Below are 22,245 nucleotides of genomic sequence, written 5' to 3'. Positions count from 1 at the left end.
TGCGTACGTATAAACAAATCCATATTTGGGCATGAAAAGAGTGCAGTGAGAACACCTGCATTATTGATAGATAAGAAAATAATACAAATTAAGCAATTGTTTAAATAATCGTTCGGAAACGCGAAACATTGCGAATCGTCACGAAGCTGCACCTGCGTATCTCAAACGTTAGAAACATTTTTATATGCGTATAAAGAATGCTGCGTTTCGATTCGAATATGTTGAAATGAGCGTAAATTATTACACAAACTACGTTTAGGACGTTTTAACCATTCGGCTATTAGTCGCCCTGCGCATGTTAAATAAATGTTTTGTTTTGAAAACGTTAAAGAACGTGACAACATCAAATACAGCAGGTCGCAACGCGAGGCAACATGAGTGAAATATCATACGAATGTAATGTTACATTACTCTTTACATGAGAAAATAAAACGCACTTTTATTGCAACAACGAAATTTACAAAATAAAATATATATAATTACAAAGAAAAAAGAATAAATCAAAACAAGATAATTAAAATTATTTGTTTTCGTTATTTTTAACATTTCCCATTAGTATTTATAATGGTTTGCTTCCACCCTTTGTCCATGCGCAACATATATTGATCCTTACTTTGCAGTCCGTGTTTTTTTTTTCTAATAAATGTTTATCTTACATCCTGATGAAATCAGAATTCGCAGTTTATAAGCTTGAATTCATTCATTTGATGTTAAGCATTGAAAGTTAACATCTGTTAATGAAGATTCGTATGTTTTTTTCGAAAAGTATAAAGACATTTCTTTTATGATAAATAAATGATATCAAATGTGATTGGGAAGACATAATAATGTTTATATACAAAACTAATAGATTATAGATGTTAGTTTAATTGAACACGTTCGAATAGAAAACGTTTTCCAAATGTTTGATAATTGTCACAAAACTTTTATATGTTATATTATAATATAAATAACTATTAACTCCACTTATAAAATAATTTTTTGGTATACAAAGTTGAGTTTTATAAGTGTTTAGAAAACATTAATTGTATTTAATAAAACTTCAGATTTAAAGAATATAAAATAAAGTAAGATGAAACTATTACTTAATTATACATGTACATAAATAATTAAAGACAAAATAATCATGCAAATGATTAATTTCTAGATATTTTGTGATGCCACGTGTATCTTGCAGTTTCCAATAACGATTTAGAAGGATATATATTACATATTTTCATTTACGACTGTACTGGAATAGAATGTAATGATTGTTAGTCAGTTAATTCGGCACGGACGAGTCTGCGAAATTGGGATCGTCTGAGGATAATTGGGAAGAAAGATTTACGTTTGGCGAAATGCGCAATACATGTTATCGGCAATCGAATTAAGTTTGTACAAGTCGGTTTGTTTGCCGAATGGAAGAAGGGTGCAAATTGTTTGGATTTAACCATGCGTGCGTGTGTTTGTGTGCGCGCGGTTTACGTAACATCGATATTAGGGGGGTTGGAAACTGTTAGGCGACAACGCTCTTTCGTAATTTACGATCGGGCGGAAAAGGTGAGAGCGCGACCGAGAGGAAAATTATTAAAAATTTATGCAACGTACATGGTAATTTTTATTTTTGCATCCACTTTTTACGTTTTTCTTTTCGCCATGTTGACACAGTATATTACGTCGGCTACAAAATGGAAATATGGAATTTCTGTCTGATACCTCAGGCGAGAAATATTTTCCTCTCGGTATATATGTATATATACCCTCTAGTTATTACTTCCTTCCTCAAATACAAAAAAATAGAAGTAAATAATTATGGCTATTTTTCGGCACTAAGAGTATCCAAAGTTATATTAAGATTTGCACCAGTCATATAAAATGATTATGACTATTATTTTAATAAGGAAATAATGAAAAAAAACATTTTGTCGGAAATTTTAGTTATATTTTTGTGTTAATTTTTGTGAAATTATCTATAACAATAACAAATAACGATAACATTTACAAGACTTAATATTGAACTTGCTTTATATTTTGTTTGTTAATGTTACATAAATTCTGCTGACAAACTCTCTAGAATCATCACAATTACAATAGTATTCGTAACATATTTTCTGTGAGTTATAAAAGTTTACTACTTGGAAATAACCATCAAAAAACTTATTATACAATTTGATATCAGCAAAAAAAAGCAATAATGAATCCAATAAATATGTGAAAAGTTTAATTCACCTGACCCAATTTCATAAACATAGACAAATAATTGAATATTTATGTCATATTGATAACGTAGATTCTTTGAGTTAATTTTAAAATAAATAAATTCACTAAATTGGAATACGACTTTTCAATGTTGTAAAGGAGAATTGCTTTGATATATTTGTGTGACTGCTCTTTTTACGGCTTCCACATGTGAGAAATTTTCAAAAATTGAATTGAATGTTATTTTTATCTTCATAGTTTTGATCTGATTAAATGTTAATTTCTATTTACACGATTGTGGCGTGCTTTAAACTCATTATATTTCTAAATTTATTGGGTAGATGTTATTTAGAAGAATAATTTTGTTTATGTAAGCTTTAATATAATACAGAAAGTGTCAATGTTAGACTTAAATTAGTTTTCGTTCACATAAGTTTCCAAAGTTGGAAATTGGTAACTCCGGTAACTATTAGTTAATAGACGTGATGTAATAATCGTGTATAGTTATCAATACATATGTATATAATCAGCAAATAATTTGGATTACTTATTTTGTATAGCTGTTATATAATTCTAATATTAATAGATGTAATACAAGTGTTATGAGTTTATTACGAAACGGTTTTTATTAATACTAAAATGTGTTGTAAGTACAAATTGTCAGGTGCAGGTTAGTTTACAGATTGTTTCTTGCCTGGACAGCCGTAAAGTATCAGGTTTTACTGCGGGTTTACCCGTGGGGTCAGAGTTGCCAGAACTGTCCTATACCAACGGTCCGGAATGGAAGCGAATCTAAATACGCCATCTGCCCGAAAGTGTCTCCCTCCTAAATCCCACTTTCTCGCATGTGAGAGCAATTTTGATGCTCTCTTGTATACACATTCATATTGCTGTTTTTCAACCACACACAATATAAAATATGCAAAAAAATAATAATTATTAACTAAATGTTGTATTGTAATCAAGGATCAAGAATTATGTAAATCATTACATAAAATATTGTAGAATGTCCGATTGATACTTATATTGATATAACAGATACAAATTTACAAGTTTTCAGTCAACGCTGTCTGACTGAAATTAAATTTCACTAAGATGCAACTAGAATGACCACTAACACTAGGAAGAGTTTTACATACGGTGAAGTGAGTTTATATTTGTTTATATTATTTGTATCAATTCGGGGACTTGTTGGAAGTCTCTTTATATTTTTAATATTAGTTTATATAAAAAAGCGTCAATAATGTGTTTATTTATTATAATAATGGTTGGACACAATACATTTGTGTTTTGCATTTACATCAAACACAAATTATATTTGCAAAGTATAGTTCCCTTTAAAGAAAGATGACAAAGAAAGATAGTTAATATATTCATAAATACACATAATATGTTTTCAAGTTTTCAAAATGATGTAGAAGACTCACAATCCTCTTCTCATCGTCACTCGTTATGCGAATCGTTGTTCGTTAAGCATTATACTTAAATTTTGATTCATTTAATGTACATATGTAGGCTCAATGTACGTTAATATAAAATATCATTTTAGAAACACATATTTTACTGTTTACTAATGAAATCTTAAACATTTTTCTTTAGTTCTCAATTCATTAATTGCAATTGCAATGACGATCTTTATGATTTTGATTGAAATAGAAGTAGCACACTGGGAAATAATCCGATCAGACAAAATAAAACGAAGTAGATATTTCGAATATCTTTGAGATTTATGAGATGAGTAAATATACATGTACACGGTTTTCAGCCATTGATGTCCTGGCGGTTTCGATCATCCGATAGTGTTGATAACACACTCCGGTATCTTTTGCTTTCATTTTTTTTTTCTAGTTTCCGTGTGCCGTCAGAAATTTATAACTCCCCATAAATCTGAGCCAAAAATATTTTAGTGTGATGTTTATTTGTTCAAACTATACACAGTGCAAAAGTAAACAGGACACGGCCGAGCGCCAGATTTCCACAGTAACTCGGCTCGTTCGGAACAGATCCCTTCTTCGTTCGACCTGTCTCGCGTATTCCGCAAAAGATACATACACTTTCTGTTCACGAGAACGTACATCATAATCAACAACCATCATCGCAAGTGTAATTGATGAGGGGTTGATTTGTGCAGTGCGCTATAGTTATCATGTTTTTGGGTGGGTCTGTTGTTTCATTGTTCGTCGAGGCCGCCTCCGCCGCCTCTCTACCCACTGTTAAGTGACTTGAATGGATCTTGACAAAAATGAACTGCTGCATGAGTAAGTAGCGAAGGAATTGTCATTAATCAATCACACTGCTAACTCTCTCGCCTCTCATAACTTATGTATGTATGTATCTATACCCCGTGGAGCGATCGTAAAAGGCTCTAATACCGAAAATGATTTATTTCCCTTTTGCCGGTATTTTATTATTACCGAAAGAATTGGAAGCACGAGAAAATTTATTTCATACTTTTTTTTCCTACTAGAAAATGCGTGATTTACGCTGATTGGATTTTAAATGCTCCAAATCCATCATGAATTTTCGATATCGAATAAACATGCTGTACTTTCTTCTCATGTTCATTACACAAGCAAAAATAAAGATCATTAATTCTATTCATAGGCATTTTTTGGACGTAATACGTGAGTAATTGTCCAGAATCAAACGACCTTAAAGTATTTTATACCAGTTCTTTCTGCGCAGTAAATATTAACTTTAGTTTCATATACTTCTTTTCACATATTATTTAAGATAATGAATATTTATAACAAATAAGTATATTTTCTGCATTTCTCTGGTAATTTTAATTGGAGTTTTGTACAATAATAGTCGATTTGCTTTAAATTTAGCGTTTAACGATTATGTTTTCCTGGAAGTAATTCGACGGACTGGTTGATAGATTTGTTTATATTTAGTTTTATTTTCTTACAGAACATTATTTAATACGTTTAATAACGTTATAGAATAATTATATAACAGCGTTTCTCAACTTATTTTGTGCATAAAAAACAACATATTTGTTTGAAGTTATATTGTGACTGAATTGTATTTTGACACTTTGACAGCTGTCATTTCGAGACTCATTACAAATTTAACGCCATCTAACATTGGTTGATAGTCAGAATCATCTCGTGGTAATAATTACATGATAATTTATGAAATGATGATATTACTAAATGATTTATCGAAAACCATAACATTAGAATGTAATATTGAAACTGTTTATCATTTTTTTTATTCTATTATTTTTGTTTTATCTAGATCAATTTTACGAAATGATAATGATTGGGTAGATCACAATGATTATGTCATACTATTATGAGCATATATTTAAATACAAAATTATTGTTTGTATAAGATTAGTGGAGTACTAAATAAAATGGTAATAGTAAGATAATACTAAATTTGTGAAATAAACTACGGTCAGTAGGTTTTGAAATTATGTATGTTTGTTTGTTTCAATCAATTTTATTAGTGTTGCTATGAAACATTATAAATTTGAAAAGTGTGCATTGAAAAAATGACAGCTTTATTGACATTTCACGTAACAAATTGAGTAGGTGATAGCATCCGTGTCAGCAATAGTAGTGGTGTTTTTGGCTCAATCAAAGGCTTTGATGTCGTAGGTGTAACATATCAATTAGTGATGTTATTAATTAATAGACTGGCGATAAGGTATGTTACAATTAGAGATTTATAGTGAAACTGGCGTTATGTGAAAAAGTAAGTACAGTGGAACATCGCTTAACGAGCAAAATGAATTGTAAAAAAAAATGACTCACTTAACGAGCGACGTTTCGCATAACGAGTCCCGGATTGCACGCCTGCTACATCATTTTTATCACTTGTGTACACATATTATTACTATAAGAGTAAAAATCTGGAAATTTTGAAACGGATTAAACTCGTAAAGCGAGTTTCCACTGTAATTAATTTTGCCACGATCACAACAATGTTAATCCTTTGACCGGGTTTCGCTACGTGTCCTTCCAATTCCAACCCTCCACCGGAAGTGCGTTTGTAATTTTATGTATGTCTGTTTTTTTTTTCTCGATTTCTCGAAAAAAACGTACCGTCGGTAGAGGAAATGAAATGATGGGACGTGCTGTGATGCGAGGGTTGGCTGGCTTTAATCAGGATATTCAGTTAGCAGAAAACTGTCACGCAAAATGAAAGATAACATTATATACCGTAGAGCAAACTGCATGTAACCGGAATTTTCATCTTACTCTCATAAAAATACATGCAAACGGAAGGGGACGTCGCTTTATAACTTCGAACTTTATTGTGCAAAAAAAAAAGAAGAAAAACCTATTATATAGAGTAATCCCAAACGAATAGTGTGCCACGATCTCTGACGTCGCTTCTTAGAATGTTGCTCGCGTAATTTGTAGGTTTTTGTAGGTCGATTGATTTTCTTTTTCTTTTGTTCCAGAGAGTGCGGGTGAAGATGAAGAGGATGCAAACGAAAGTTCGCCTCCGCATTCGGGGGCTCGAAGAAATACTGACACCTACATAGACATCATCAAATCGGAGGGAGCAGCCATGATGTGCCTTCTGGAGAAGCCCCTCGTCGACAAAAAAGTCAAGGTGAGTTTCATCTCAATATCAAAGAATATTCACAGTTAATTATTACAACTATACACATTCACATTTTAGTTACATATTTTATACGTAAATTGCATTTATTTAAATTATAAGAACGAATGGCAAAAACTGGAATAAGCATATCAATCCACCAAAGGGAATAACCACTATTACATGTATCGATTTCCCTTGTAAGTAACAAAGAGATACATTTTGTATCTCGTGTGTATTTTTGTTTTAACAAGTAAAATGTAGAATGTTTTCGGCTCTCGTGCTCAGCGGTCTCGAGATTTACATTTCCCCGGGAGATCGCGTTCCCAGATAAAAGTTCCATTCCAGTTTGAGGGTTTTGCTGGGAAGGCCGCAATGCCTCCTCCATCCGAGTGGAATCCAAAACTCTGAAACTCCGGGTTTGCGATGTATGAAAATTAAATTAAACGCATATAAATCTCTGGTTGTGCGACATTTATTTTCGCGCTCGCCGATAATTGCTGGACACTAATGGCATGGCATCTCCCTACATGGTTTATTAAGTAAAGTGCATCCCCTGCGGCCGTAAAGCTCGTGCACTATCCTAAGCAAAACCTAATTGAAATTGGATTATGTCTCAAATAATAATAATAATATCGCAACGAAAGAAATGCGAAAACACTTCGATTAGCTCGCAACACAATGTTTCCTCAATTAAACGGGAACTGTGTGTATGAGTGATGCTATTACGTTTTATGGACATCGAGATAATCATTCGCAATTTCTTTGGAGCCTGGAAGTGTGTGATAAAAGTACTCCAATAAATTGAAGTTTATCTTGGAAATAAATTACAAAAATTTGTATTAGATGATCAATTATTAAGATTTCATTATTTGTTGGAATTATGTAAATGTTTTTGGAATAACATATTTGTTAATGCATACGCAACGAGAATCGCCTAATATACCGGATTAGTATAGTTAATGTAAACTATGAACTAAATTTCAACAATGTGATTTTAGCAAAATCGAAGCTTAATCGCCGGATTTAGATGATTCGTCACATTATTATTTGAAATTTATTACCATTAAACATTTTGTCAATATACGTCAATATCCCGGACTGTTTGAAACCGGACTAATCTAGGTGTTAAACCCGCATAAAAATAAATAAAGAAAAAGATTATTTAAAAACATATTTAGTCTGAATTAATATTTGGTTTGTTTAAATATCTTCCATAATTTATTAATATTTTGTAAATTATATAATTATAGTTATAGCTATATAATAAACTCTATTGTACATGAGTAGTCCAGAATGTTATTGACTTGTAGTATTGCTGTAAGTTAAGCAAATTAACTAATAACTATTTTTTGATTTTTTTTTTGAATCTGATGTAAATTGCAATAACTTTATCTTATTCCAGATTATATATTTGACTTTGTACAATCGTAGTAATGTATTATTACTGAGTTTAACTAGTTTATAAGTGTCATTGTTAACTTTGTCTAAGAATGATTTGGATTTGCCTGCAGAATTTCATTGAATTGTTATTTGAAAGTTAGTACTTATACATTTAAGTTAGATTACATTAGATTAGTCATGTTTATGCATAATGAATACAGAACATTAATGAAAATATTAATTAATTTCTTGAAAAACTATGAACAACAATAGTTATGTAAAATATTCTTTTGTAACTCAAATAAAATTAACTATACATTATAATTGCAAAAGGCAATTTACTATAAATCTTTCCACCCTTTGAAAATAATTTAAATGTTTCTGTTTTTTTAGCTTTAATTTCGTCTGTAATTAAATTTTATTTGTGCATCTGGAGAGGATAATACATACTGACACATGTTTCATTTCTGTGGTTCTTATATAAAAGCAGCAAATACTTTTGATGTTTAATATCGAGGCGGCGAAACGAGTATTTGTTAGTGTATTCATGATTACTCCGATAAATATGTGTATAAACATAAAACTTTAAGCTTCAGCTCTGCATCCGTTGGAATTTAAAACTATTTGAACTACCTACATTTGCAAGGGTTATTTCCAAGCAATATTGTTTTTACGGCAGAGCAAACGTGACATCTGGACTATATTATCCACACCTGCTCACGCTGCATCAGATCGTTACGTTATTTTGTGTTTGCTTTTTTATAATATACCCATGATCTTTATATTTGCATAGAATTAATAACGAAGAAAGCAATTTAGATATATTTATAATATCGATCTGTTAGGTAATATCGGTTCTTGATAGTTAACTTACAGAATATTTATATTACACATTTATCAACCACTATTATATAAAATAACTAGTTACTTAAATATTTGCAGTAAATAAATAATTACATTTAAAAAAAAAGAACGATGTTAAATTTTAACGTAATATGCAAAAAAAAGCGCAATAAATTGTTTGGCTTTTGTTCGATGCAGTTTTTCAAAGCTTTTTAACGGCCAATGAAATGCACTAAACTCGTTGAATTCCCTGGAAATAAAATTAAAAAAAAAAATGAGAGAGAGAATTCATTGACGCTGCTGCCGACGCTTGCAAAACAGAATGATGCTCCGTCGAATTTCTGTTGGCACAAATAAACTGTTAACAGTAAACTTAACACATGGGCTTTATTGCGTTTCGCAGATGACAGACTGTGTCCAATTTCGTTTAGTTTCTGGAATGGAGACTTTAAGCCAGCGTAGCGTATTGTTCTTTACAATAAATGAATTTTTATTTAAATTGCTTTTTACGTTTAAATAAATGAAACTTTATTGAAACTGTTTTTTTTTTGGAACTATGAATTAAAATTGTATTATTCTGAATAATCAACTTCAGTTTAATTCAGTCCATCGGTAATTTCAAGCTCAATTTTAATGTATGCATGTAGTGTTATTGTCAGAGTACAATGAACTAATTAGATAATAATACTTCTAGCAGTAAGAATTGCATTGAAAAATAATCATTAATTGACGTTAATCTATACAGTCGATTCTTTTGCAAGGGTCAAGTGAGCTTGGATTAATGCTATTCATTCAAACAAGTTTGTATAAAAGTTAATGACATTAAATTTTATCTGAACATCTATAAAACCCTTTTGCCAAACTGTAATTGTAATTTATTTTTGTCATTTGGAACGTGCTGAAAGAATTATGTAATGATTGCAACGATTCTTTTCATGTGAAAAGGCAAGATATTAAAGTTGTAAATCTAGCTGTTTGTTCAGTCGGCGATAGGCAATACCCGGTAGCGAATAAAACACATTTTTTAACCACTCGTTTTCAAAAGAAAATGTTTCCCCTGCGGATTGTGGCTTGAGTGGTGCGTGATGGATGCAAGCCGCAAAACCGCGTCCGGCCTCTGCCAAGAGGAGAAGAGTAAAATGTGTTTACATTCGCCTATTGAGTTACTACACATCGTATGAGTGACTTCCATCAAGCTTATTGCTTTCATACCAACTGGAAAAACAAAATCCCATAGAAGAAGAAAAAAGGTATGGGTGTCTACACATTATATGGCCTATAGAGCATCTTGCGCTTGCCGATGGATTAATGCGTTGTACTTTGGCTCCAGTCTGTTTTCCTTCGGTGTTTTCTTCCTTTTTTTTTCATTGATCAATATGTGGAATTATTCCGGAGGAGCTTATTCAATAGGGATTTAATTCGCGGATAATGGGTTTGGGCGGTAACCAGCAATTACTCGTTGAATAATGCGTGGGGCGCCGCCACTACGTCCTCTCTAGTGTTCGTTCTCTTTTTGTTGTTGTTGTTATTGTTCTTGTCTTCTTCGGATTTGTTTTGATAGGTCAAAAGCAAGCGAGCAAAATTTCAATACGCACACTGACAGAAAACCGATAACGCAATCAGACCGACACGTACAGATTTCCACTCAACCTAGGCCAGGCAACCACCGACTGAACCACCCCAGCAATTAACACCTTCTCTCCCACGTCGAACGGAAAATTTATTAATAGCTTTTCCCCACGGATTTATTAGACGCCCGATACATCGGAGCCACAAAAATAAAAGACAATCCTATTTTCTCCATGAGTTGTATTTAATCAACTCTGTTTATGGGCGTAGCTTATTCAATTATTGAAATTACTTTATTTTTATCCGGAAGTTTTAAAAGAACATAGCTTAATAAATTGGCAATTTCGGAGATTTCGATCGCAATCCTCGCGCTCTATTTATTCCATATATTATTGAATTATATTTTAATTTCACTATAAATTCATTAGAATTTAAAAATTACTAAATATTCTTCAATTTATATAATGAGTTAGGAATTAGTTTCTCCATCTTGAAGTTATAAAAACTTAAACTATGACAGTTTTACTCGAAAAATATTATTATCATCTGAAACAAAAATATATGTTTTACAATAGTAAAAGAAATTGTGGTATTAATTAACGCTAATTTGCAATTTCTTTCGAGCCTGGAAGTGTGTGATAAAAGTACTCGAATAAATTGAAGTTTATCTTGGAAATAAATTGCATAAATTTGTATTAGATGATCAATTATGAAGATTTAATTATTTGTTGGTATTATGGAAACGATGTCGGAAAAACATATTTGTTAATGCAGATACAACGAGAATCGCTTAATATACCGGATTAGTAGAGTTTATGTAAACTCTGAACTAAATTTCAACAATGTGATTTTAGCAAAATCGAAGCTTAATCGCCGGATTTAGATGATTCGTCACATTATTATTATTACTTCAATTACCATTAAACATTTTGTAAATATCCCGGACTGTTTGAAACCGGACTAATGTAGGTGTTAAACCCGCATAAAAATAAACAAATAGGAAACAAATTCCATATATTATTGAATTATATTTTAATTTCACTATAAATTCATTAGAATTTAAAAATTACTAAATATTCTTCAATTTATATAATGAGTTAAGAATTAGTTTCTCCATATTGAAGTTATAAAAACTTAAACTATGACAGTTTTACTCGAAAAATATTATTATCATCTGAAACAAAAAAAAAATGTTTTACAATAGTAAAAGAAATTGGGGTATTAATTAACGCTAATTAAGATTGCTTGTATATTTTCAAAACATGATGGTAATTTGTTAAGTAGGATTGCTGCGAGGGCCATAATTTAGCCTTTTATGTAGCGGCTGGAGAGTGTTGATGAAGTTATGATTGATATGAAATAAAGTAAATTCGCACTTATGTAGATCGTATGTAATTATAGGCTGTTTATGCTCAGAAATTAATTACACTAACGCGAAAGATGTTGCGCTTGAAACCATCGCGCAAATTTATTTCGGATTATTTAATTAGATGTAATTTGCCATGAGAATGTGGTGGGATGTATGACGTGTAGGAAATTTAGGAGCTACACTTTTTTTTTGGTATGTTCGATGTTGGAAAACCTATTATTTATGAGGATTGTTAAACGAGATGTACAGCCCCTTGTTGTACTCCACTATTCTTTCGACCCAATTGAATTCCTCTCACCTCGTCTTGGAACAAAGAACCAAGCGAGCTCCAACTTTTCGCAGCTCTCACACAATAATAAATGAAAAGCAGAAACTGATTTACATTCATGATTAAATCGTATTACTTCTTGCACCCTCTCGATCCTCCCAATTCATTAGCATAATGCTGCCTTTTTATAATTTACCCCGCACGGAAAGAAAACGGACTCTTCTTTTTTTTTGAGAAAGTAGCGAATGAAGCACTTTGTAATTAGAGCGTGGCCGGTTTCGAAAGCAAGCTATAGGGGAGCTGAAAAATGCGAGTGGAAAAAAATCAACGAGCGCCGTGCCATTTATATTTTTTTTTTCACTCGAGCAGAAGAAGAGGATCTTCGTTCGTTCCTTTTTTTTGCTACCATGATTGATCGCTTCCTTCTTTTGACACGAAACACACCCGGCGGGGTCACTTAATTCATCAGAAGGAACGCTGTCCAGAGCTTTTGAGAAGATCGTCGATCTGTAATTGCGGATTAAATCATTCAAGACAATGAAAATTTAACTATCTTCATTCCTTCTGTACTATTTACACTATAATTTATCAATCAATAATATTTTTTGTTTAGACATCGCTACTTTCTTATGTACTTACGAGTTTATATTGCATTATTTTAAATAGCAATTTCAGAAACAGTCGTCAATCGTTTATTTGGGTAATATTTTGTAAATATTATGAGAAATAATCTTAAAATACGATTTTGTACGATAAAAGGAATTTGTCCGAAATGATATTCAACGTACAATAGAATGATTTTATACAAATTAATTGCAATTAAACTTCAAAATATCTTAATTTGAAAAAAAGTTCTAATTATATAATATAGCAATGAAACTAGACTACTTACTACTAAAAATAAATATAACATACATAAGTTTTCCAGAGTGCTTAAGTGCTTAATCATCAATGGTATTTCAAAGTATATTTCAAACAGAAATATTACTGGTGTTTAAGAAACATCATCTTTATTATAAATAGTAGATGATACATGTCGAAAGTTAAAAGGTGCTTATGGAAAGCTTCATCAGTGTTGAATAATACTGCATGTAAAAATCGGAATATACATCCAAATGGAAACACTGCAGGAAACTAGATGTAAAAAGCTAGATAGATTCGGACGAAAACACATTGCTATAAATAAACTTGAGTATACCTAGTTAAAGCAAGCATTATAACGTATCAAACCAATGACTCAACATGTACAATTTTAGTAATTGTTTCTTATAATTATTACAAATGGTTATATAAACTGAGTATTTGCCATAAATCGGTTTTAAATAATAAAAAATATAAATAAAATATATTGTATAAAGTATAAATTAAATTTACTAAAGTGATTATGGTATCAATTAATATTCAACCTATATTGTGTTTACCTAAGAGTAATTTGTTTAACCTCTCATCATACGCAGTTATATACGTTATGTTATAAACGTTTTGGATATTGTAAACCTTGGACAATGCTCCCGACTATAAATATTTACGTATTGCAAGCTACATAAATTCTCAAGGAAATGCGGATGGATTTACTATAGAACTTCACATTCCATTACTTGATACAGACGAACGATGAAGTCCTTATTTTTATGTGTGTGTGCTGTTTTTTTTTTCTTCTTTTTTTTTGGTACGGCACTAATTATTTTCTTTAGCTGTGGAATCCGTTGCGTGGCATTTATTATTAGTTGTTTTCGTTGTTTCTTTCTACCATCATCATTATTATTATTATTGCCGGCCTTCGTATATACAATGTGGTCTTGACGGCGGCTTCCGGTTTATACGAACGCTGCTCACTTAGGTCGGCAATAAAAATGGGGAACGTTAACTGCGACGGTTTATTTGTTCTGTGCAAGAGGAATCTTCGAGCGTTTCCTAACTAACTCCACTTTCATTCTGCTACTCTCTTCTTTTTTTCATGAACAACGCGTTTCCGTGTACTTCACATTCCTCATTTTATATATATATAGTTTTGTCCTAATTCAGTGATTTATTTTCACTAACAACTTACATTTTTACGTTGATTTCTATTGTTTTACTTATTTTCAATTCAAATTTTATTGATTCACAGACTGATCGAAGCCGCACTATGCGAGGTATTGCGATATCTACTTAAGGGAACATTTAGTTAAGATCGTAAATGAATTAAGGATAATTTACAAAAATGTGTTTAATGTGAATATATAAAATAAAATGATGTAGAGCAATAATAACTGAATCATCTTGAACAGAACAATAGTTTATTTATTGACTCTGCACAATAAATTGAAAAAAAAAATAAATAAAGGTGAGAGGTCAAATTTGATTAAACATCATATTATTAGCATGGGCTTTGTCTATTACGACTAGATTCTATTAATATCTGTATTGTTCTATTAGTCAAATGCATATGTGGACATGTTATTGTTCATATCCATATAATGTACATATCTGTTATATGTTATTGTTTATATGAGGATTTCTTCCTTGTTATAATTAGTTATATTTACTTGAATTCCTTCCGGACTTTAGGTCGTACATCATCATTCATTTTGTGTTCTATGTATGTTTAAATTAAATAAACTGAATAAGTGGAAACTTATATAAATGAAGGTTAGTTGAATGTCCTGGTTTAACAAAGTTATTGTCTTTTTGAGTTCTCAATATAGTTTCTATAATTTTTATTTTAAATTACTCAGTTTCATTTGAGTGTATTTATAATTTGCGAATCTTGATGAAATTAGTCGTTGTACAACAGTAAACACGCGTCAGGTGTGAATTCTGTAATGCGAACATTATATTTAGTTGGCGCACCTCTCCACTAACGCCGCGGGAGATTGGGTGTAACGTTAAACACAAACTGGACAATAAATATTTATACATCGGTCGTAATTTCCCATCGTCTTTAAAGAAGTAAATTGCTGCTCGGGGTTTACTGCATCCCCGACTGTTTTACGGCCGTTTTTTTTTTCTCTCCAGCAGCACTGATTCCGGAAGTGCCTGAAAATCCTTCCGAGCGGAATACATACATCTATATATTTGTGGTTCTTCGCAACGAATAACCTAAGCTATATTTACATTTATCTTTTTTCACCAGTAAACGATTGCTGGGAGTAAATACAGGATATTAAAAGCAGCTTATTTATGCACTTTCTGAGCAATAAGTTTGCCGGAAGAATCGAAATATGCATGCACACACATACACACTACGTGCTTCGGTTCATCCCATCGACTATTTTTATGTGTGTACGATAGGTATAAGTGCTACGCGATAAAGATGTCACATTTCTTAAAAATTTGAAATATAGCTTTCGATAAAAACCGTATTTCCTTGCATTTTAAAAAACGAATTTCCGTTTCGCGCTTCAAACATTTTATATCCAGGAAACACAAATATATACATTTAAAATACTACTCAAGACTAAATTTATAAATTGTTCTAATTTCTTTATTCTAATACTTGAGATTTTACAATTTATATTATAAATAAGTTGGAATATTAATGTTTATTATTTTGTTATATTAAAGTTATTTACAATGGTTATTTATAATTAGTTGCTAAGAGGACATTAATTCAATTGATTTACTATATGTTTTGTCTTGTAAGTGGAAATGCTAATGCAGTCAACTGGTTTTTTTTACAATTATTTCGAAACGTATCATGTTGTATCTTTATGGATTGATAAATAGTTTATACAGTTAAAGAGTGGTAAATGCATACATATATTTTTTTTTTCAATTTTAAATAAATACAAATTGTACAATATAAGAGGTATAAAATACCTTGGATTCATTCTTCAATTCAAAGTTAAATCTCAAGTCCCACTCTAAGCAGCTTAAGTTCAGAATAAAATCAACATTCAGTCATTTCCGATCCTTGACCTTTCGCAGATCTGAAATGTTCATCTCTTCGTGTCCGAAAGTTCATCCTCGCCAATTTATGACATTCTAATAATTCTCTATTAAATGTTTAATAAGAAACCTAAATTTCATTAATAAATCAATAAAAAAATATAATTATGTAGAAGTAATACCAGAATTACGTAAATAAAACTAAAAACGTTTATTTGAATTTCATTTGAATTTGCAGATCAATAAAACTTATATCTATTAAATGCAATACTCAAGTGTCTCGGAATGGATGAAATGAATTATAATGTAATTTATTTGTAAAAGATTATATTTGGAGAACTTAATCCTTTATGCAATCAACGTGATTATTTGGGTCATTTAGTAATCTTGGTATTAAGTAGAAATGATTGATATTATATTGTAACTCATAATGTTATTATGTCATTGGCGATTTGGATATTTATTGAAAGTTAAGATCAATTAATTTTTAAGTAAATCAATACAAATTTGTATTTCTGTTGATAATTAATTTAATTTTATATGGGATTATTTACAGTAAATTGAATTTCATAATCATATAAACCATGAGTTTGATTTATTACATTATATCTAAAGCTGCTTTTTTTTTCATAACAAACAGAAATTTATATGAATTTCGCAATCTAATAAGTATGATCAAAGAGGATTATTCAACCATTCATAAATGTATTTCTAAATAATTTCGTAATCAGTAATTACGAACAATATAATGTATAATAAGTACTTCTTTTTCATGTAAACACGCTTAGATTTTTGGTAATTTTGGATCCAGTGTTTTGATTAAGTGAAACAAGACAATAAACTGATAAAATGTGTTTAGATTGCTTTATTTACTAATTTTAACCAATTTGAATCCGATATAAGAAGTGGGAGTTGCTAAAGAAAATTTCATAAACAATCCCTTGAAACAATTGTGTGGAAATAATTAAGTAAAAATATCAGATCATCAAATCAATTCTAAGAAGTTTGTGGTTATTTATTATCTCCAAATTATAATTCACTAATGCAATTTTAGTAATCTTCTGATAGATTCATAAAAAAACATACTTAAATTACAATATTATTTTAAAATTTTAATGTTATTTTCTTTTTGCAGAGGCACAGTATACATGGAATGATGGAAGAAGAGAATGTGATCCGACCTCATCAGGAGATAGCCCAACTATCGCTGGAAGAAAAGAAGTTCCTGTTGGCGGTTGAACGGGGAGACGTCGCCTCGACAAGACGGTATGTTTACAATTTATAGAGCGAACTCAAGTTTTCTTTTCCTCATTTCGGTTCCGTCTGCGTCCCGAAACTCAATTAATCGCTCACAGCACGATGCATTATTTAATTAGGCGAGCGTCGTCTTGGATTTTAGGGCTTCACTGCACACGCACACACATCTTTGTCGACAACTCTAGTTATTATTAAAGTAAAGCCGAATCTTCACTACGTTTTACATTATAAATAAATACTCATTATAATTGGAGTGGATGCGCCGGGTTGAAAATTTAACTCTCAAAACCTTTAACACGATCTGAACATAGCTAACTTCTACACGTCTGACTACACATGTATTATAAAGAGAAAATATTTGTTTATTTACAAAATAATAAACAAATATAAATGCTGAATGTCTTTCGTCTTGGATGATCTTCTATAAACGTTTATTTAAAAATCATGTTGGATTTAGTATGCTGTATATCAATAGGACATGCAGTAGGCATACACGAACTATAATTATATTCAAATACGGTTACTCCTCTTCCGAGTACTCGACATGTACAGGAGGTTCTGAAGTCCCATTATTTAATGATGTACTACTACACAAAGCGAAATTTCGCTATTCAGTCCTATGCATAATTCTTAATAATTAAAATTTCTGCTTTTTGTTTTAATAATCATTATAATATTTCATCATTAAACGTATTGATTGTGTAGTTGGCACAAACTTGTTAATTAGTTAATGAATTGGATTGCTTAGTCTTATAAATTAAATTATTCGTTAGTTTGTTTCATAATATAAATGTAGATGAATTCCATTAAATATGTAGTGAATTGAGATTTTGTTATTATTTACAGAATGTTGAAAAAGGCTGAAGAGACCAATTACATAAATATCAACTGCGTAGATCCATTGGGAAGAAGTGCACTGCTTATGGCTATAGACAACGAAAATCTGGAAATGGTTGAGCTTCTGATCGCCCATCGCGTAGAGACTAAGGATGCTTTACTCCATGCAATCTCCGAGGAATTCGTGGAAGCAGTCGAGGTGCTCCTAGAACACGAAGAGACGATACACAAACCCGGCGAACCACACGTAAGTGCAAATGCAAACATTGTATAGATCCGAGAAGCTATGTGGAAAATAAAGAAATGCTTGAAACCTAATAACTATCAATTCAATCATTCTGTAAATATTGTTGTTATACAAAATGTTTATTTTCCAAGAGCGTTTATTTTGAGTACGTTCTATAAATACCGAGTGGAGTCGGCCGGCAATTGTAAAATATCAATTGGCAACGGAAATATTCGTCCGTATCATGGAATGAACGATGGAGGAAAGAAAGGGCGTTTACAATGCCATTCGAAACGAATTATTATTACTCTTTTTTTCTACTTCCTTCTTTCTTTCTTTCTTTCAGCGATTCTTTCGCATCGCACGCAGAGTTTCATTTTCTATTTTCGCCCGCACCTTTGGACCCGATCCAAGATGTAACCCATTTTAGCAATTAACATTTCCTGTTGTTATTAGAACTCGTAAAAATCATAAGCGATTTCCTGCGAGAAATTGGAAAATAATTGGAAACTTTTTCAGTTTCTTCAGCTTCGACGGCAAACGGAATTTGCGAATTGCGACGACGTAATTGAATCTCATCAATCTTCAGGAATTATCTTTTCTTTTCATCTTCTTGCGACAATTATTTACTTTCCTTTATTCGAAGAAAGATGCAAACAAAAAAAAAAAGCAAAAAAAAAAGAAAGAATGTTATCTTTTGTTTTAAAAATCGATTTCAATTTGTTTGCTAATCTCGCTGGGGACTTTTGCTGTTAAAAGTGGGAGCCACGAACGTCGTAAAATTGAATAAACCAACTTCTTTTGTGTTTAAAGTGTTTTTTTGTTGTTTTCTCAACTTTTCGATTCGTTTGCTTTCTCTATTTTGTTCGTTGCCTTTTCTGTTGCAGAGTTGGGAGGCTTTGCCACCTGACACAGCCACCTTCACGCCCGATATCACGCCTTTGATCCTTTCAGCGCATCGCGACAACTACGAAATCATCAAAATCCTACTCGATCGTGGAGCAACTTTACCTATGCCTCATGATGTCAGGTAATCCTATTATATATTCCATCGAGATATTCATATTCGTATTTTCTGCAATATCATTAAAATAGTATCGATCGAAGGTGCTGCAGAATGTGTGTGGTATTTGCAAATCGTTAATCTTGATTAAAGAAACAAAGTTTGCGATTGAAATATTAGGTTAGTTGAATTCACATACTTTGCCCTCTCAGAATTCAGCGAACCTTCGCTGTGGATTTACTCACTTTGATTAATGATAATCTTCGTTATATGGGATTACACTACTTTCCACAAAATTAAATGCACACTTCCGAAAATAAATTACATTAGCCTGACAATATAATAAGCTTCACATTCTTCCGCGTATTTTAATTTTCTAACGTTTCGTGAGTTTTTACATGGAACAGCCACAACTTTGAAGAGCAGATGAAGTGTATAGTTCCGTATGAAATCTATTTCTAACTTCTCTTCCAAGTTGTACACTAATAAATTAATTCAATAATATAAAACATTACATTGTTAATGTACATTTCGCATCGATTATGATAAAATATAACAAATAAAATAACTAATATTTGCTAATTCAAATTTATTAAAACTTTATGAAAGTTTATTATCTAACAGATTAAATATTGTTAAATATATTGATAATATGTAATAATCATTCAAACTATGTATGTAATCAATAGTATGTAACGTCATTGAAATATGAACAATAAGTGTTTCACATATGAGCACTTGTACTAAATATACAATTATATAACGTCAATTTCGTTCTCACCTATTTACCCACTATCAATTGCTTAAAATCGCGGTTTATCTCCGAGGCAACTGCGATCAATCGAAACCGATAAGATTTCCACTGTGTCAAGTTCAATTGCACATCGACTTCCTTATATTTCCAAACGGAACGTGATCTCTCCTACATCTCCTGATAAGATGATCGTTCGATGGAATAATCCAATTATTCTATAGAATTTAGAGTTTTTTTTTGCTATTCTAATTTTGTTTTCAACTTAATTCTATTAAAAAAATACAATTAACAAGTGTTCTATTAGTAGTTCTATTTCAAATCAATATATTAATTGTACATTTTAGGTTTTAGAATCATAAAATATAATATTTCAATTTTTATTTACTTTTCTTCTATTCTATACATAAATATTATTAATTGCCGGGTAGTAGCAAATACTGTTTTTACATATTTTTACGTTTATTTTTTGATTAAAAACTGCACAGCACTTTTATCTGAACCTAAACGTAATAATAAAGTGAATATTATTTACTTTCATTTGCAGTTAATTTTTTTGGAAGGAGGTTTTCAAAATGAGGCAATTTATTTTAGAACTTGAACATTATTTTATCTAACTGGACAGGTCCTTTTACTCTCGTTATTTGATCTTTTTAATGTATACGCTGGTCGTTGTTCGTGTGTTGAATTAATCAGGCTTATATTTGTATATATATATATAACCAGGACGAGTTGGTAGAGCACTTGATGAGGGTTCGTATACCGTCTCTTCATTTGCGCTGCTCAGCACAATTTTGCCCGCAGTACCATCGAATTCCAATTATTCAGCAACTGGCAAAAAAAAAGTGGAAATTCAAACATTAAACCAAACGTTTTAGTATTGCTTGTTTTTTTTTCGTATATTTGTGTTTCGGCAAATGAAAGCTGAACGCAGAATATACAAAAAAAAATACTTAGCAAAATGTAAAAAAATATATTTGTTGTATTTGATGATTCCTTATATAAAATTACATAAATAATTCTAGAAGGAAAAAGTAATTCTAATTAAATTGTACATTTGTATTTAAATGATTAATATATTAATTTTAGCAAAAGATTGAAATGTAATTTTGTATTTCCTTCCAGATGCGGATGCGATGAGTGCGTGACGTCGCGCATGGAGGATTCTCTCAGGCACTCCCGCTCACGAATAAATGCGTATCGAGCGTTGGCTTCTCCGTCCCTCATTGCGTTATCCTCCAAGGATCCGATTCTCACGGCTTTCGAACTTTCCTGGGAGCTGCGCAGGTAATTTGAAAGAAAAACAAACCCCCTCCAGAACAAAACGAAAAACCCCTTTCAGTTGGAGATTCAATTAACTCACTCTTTTTCACCCCTTCACTCTTTTATTCACCTAATGGATTCATTAAATTGCAAGTGCGACTTGGCACACTCATCTTCCCCTTTCGGCATCGCCACTGTTGAGATTGAGGTGAAATCTCCATAATGTTTTCCGCTGCCGCAGCCTGAACCACTTATTAAGCTATTTGGGTGGGTATCTTGTGTTGATTTTCCCATCGGCATAGAGGCCTTCCCTTATTGCCTTTTCAAGGGAAGAGATGCGGATTATGCGGCTCGGAATAAGATGAACACGGATTACTAATCTGTAATCTCTTTGTTCCTTGCTGATACTATTATTTTTTCTTTACCATCCTTATCGTTTTCGTATTTCTTTTATCAATGAAAAGGGAAGCACAGATAAGGCTTTATGAATTTATACGAGGTATTTCTTTCATATGTGGAAGGATCTCAACAGTCCAATAAAGGCGCAACTATATGCGATTTTTTTTCAATTTATCACAGTATTATATTGCTCTTTTCGTATATGATTCGAATGGACAAATTACTTATTACATTATGTTTTTGTTTGATTGTTTAGACTGAGCTTCTTAGAACACGAGTTCAAGATAGAATATCAAGAGCTTAGGAGACAGTGTCAGGACTTTGCGACTGCCTTATTAGATCACACCCGGAGTTCGTACGAGCTTGAAGTTCTTCTTAATCATGATCCTACCGGTCCAGCATTTGAACACGGCGAAAGGATGCATTTGAATCGATTGAAATTAGCCATCAAATTAAGACAGAAAAAGGT

The 22,245-nt window shown here is 31.6% G+C and overlaps 1 protein-coding gene across 1 annotated transcript; it reads left to right on the top strand.

Annotated features, from left to right (window-relative positions):
* Positions 1 to 4,164: 4,164 nt before the first annotated feature.
* Positions 4,165 to 22,243, top strand: LOC108567754 (transient receptor potential-gamma protein-like; the record flags this gene model as incomplete). Its single annotated transcript, XM_017928398.1, has 7 exons — positions 4,165 to 4,436; positions 6,596 to 6,750; positions 17,176 to 17,306; positions 18,144 to 18,381; positions 19,248 to 19,390; positions 21,240 to 21,401; positions 22,033 to 22,243. Coding segments are annotated over exons 1-7 (1,056 nt in total), but the record flags the coding sequence as incomplete, so codon positions are not given.
* Between the last annotated feature and the right edge of the window lie 2 nt (positions 22,244 to 22,245).

Source organism: Nicrophorus vespilloides, unplaced genomic scaffold, assembly GCF_001412225.1.
Source record: "Nicrophorus vespilloides isolate i.1.1-1 unplaced genomic scaffold, Nicve_v1.0, whole genome shotgun sequence".
Lineage (NCBI taxonomy): Eukaryota > Metazoa > Arthropoda > Insecta > Coleoptera > Silphidae > Nicrophorus > Nicrophorus vespilloides.
The sequence above is the reverse complement of the archived record's forward strand: the minus strand, read 5'-3'. Positions and strand labels throughout refer to the sequence as shown.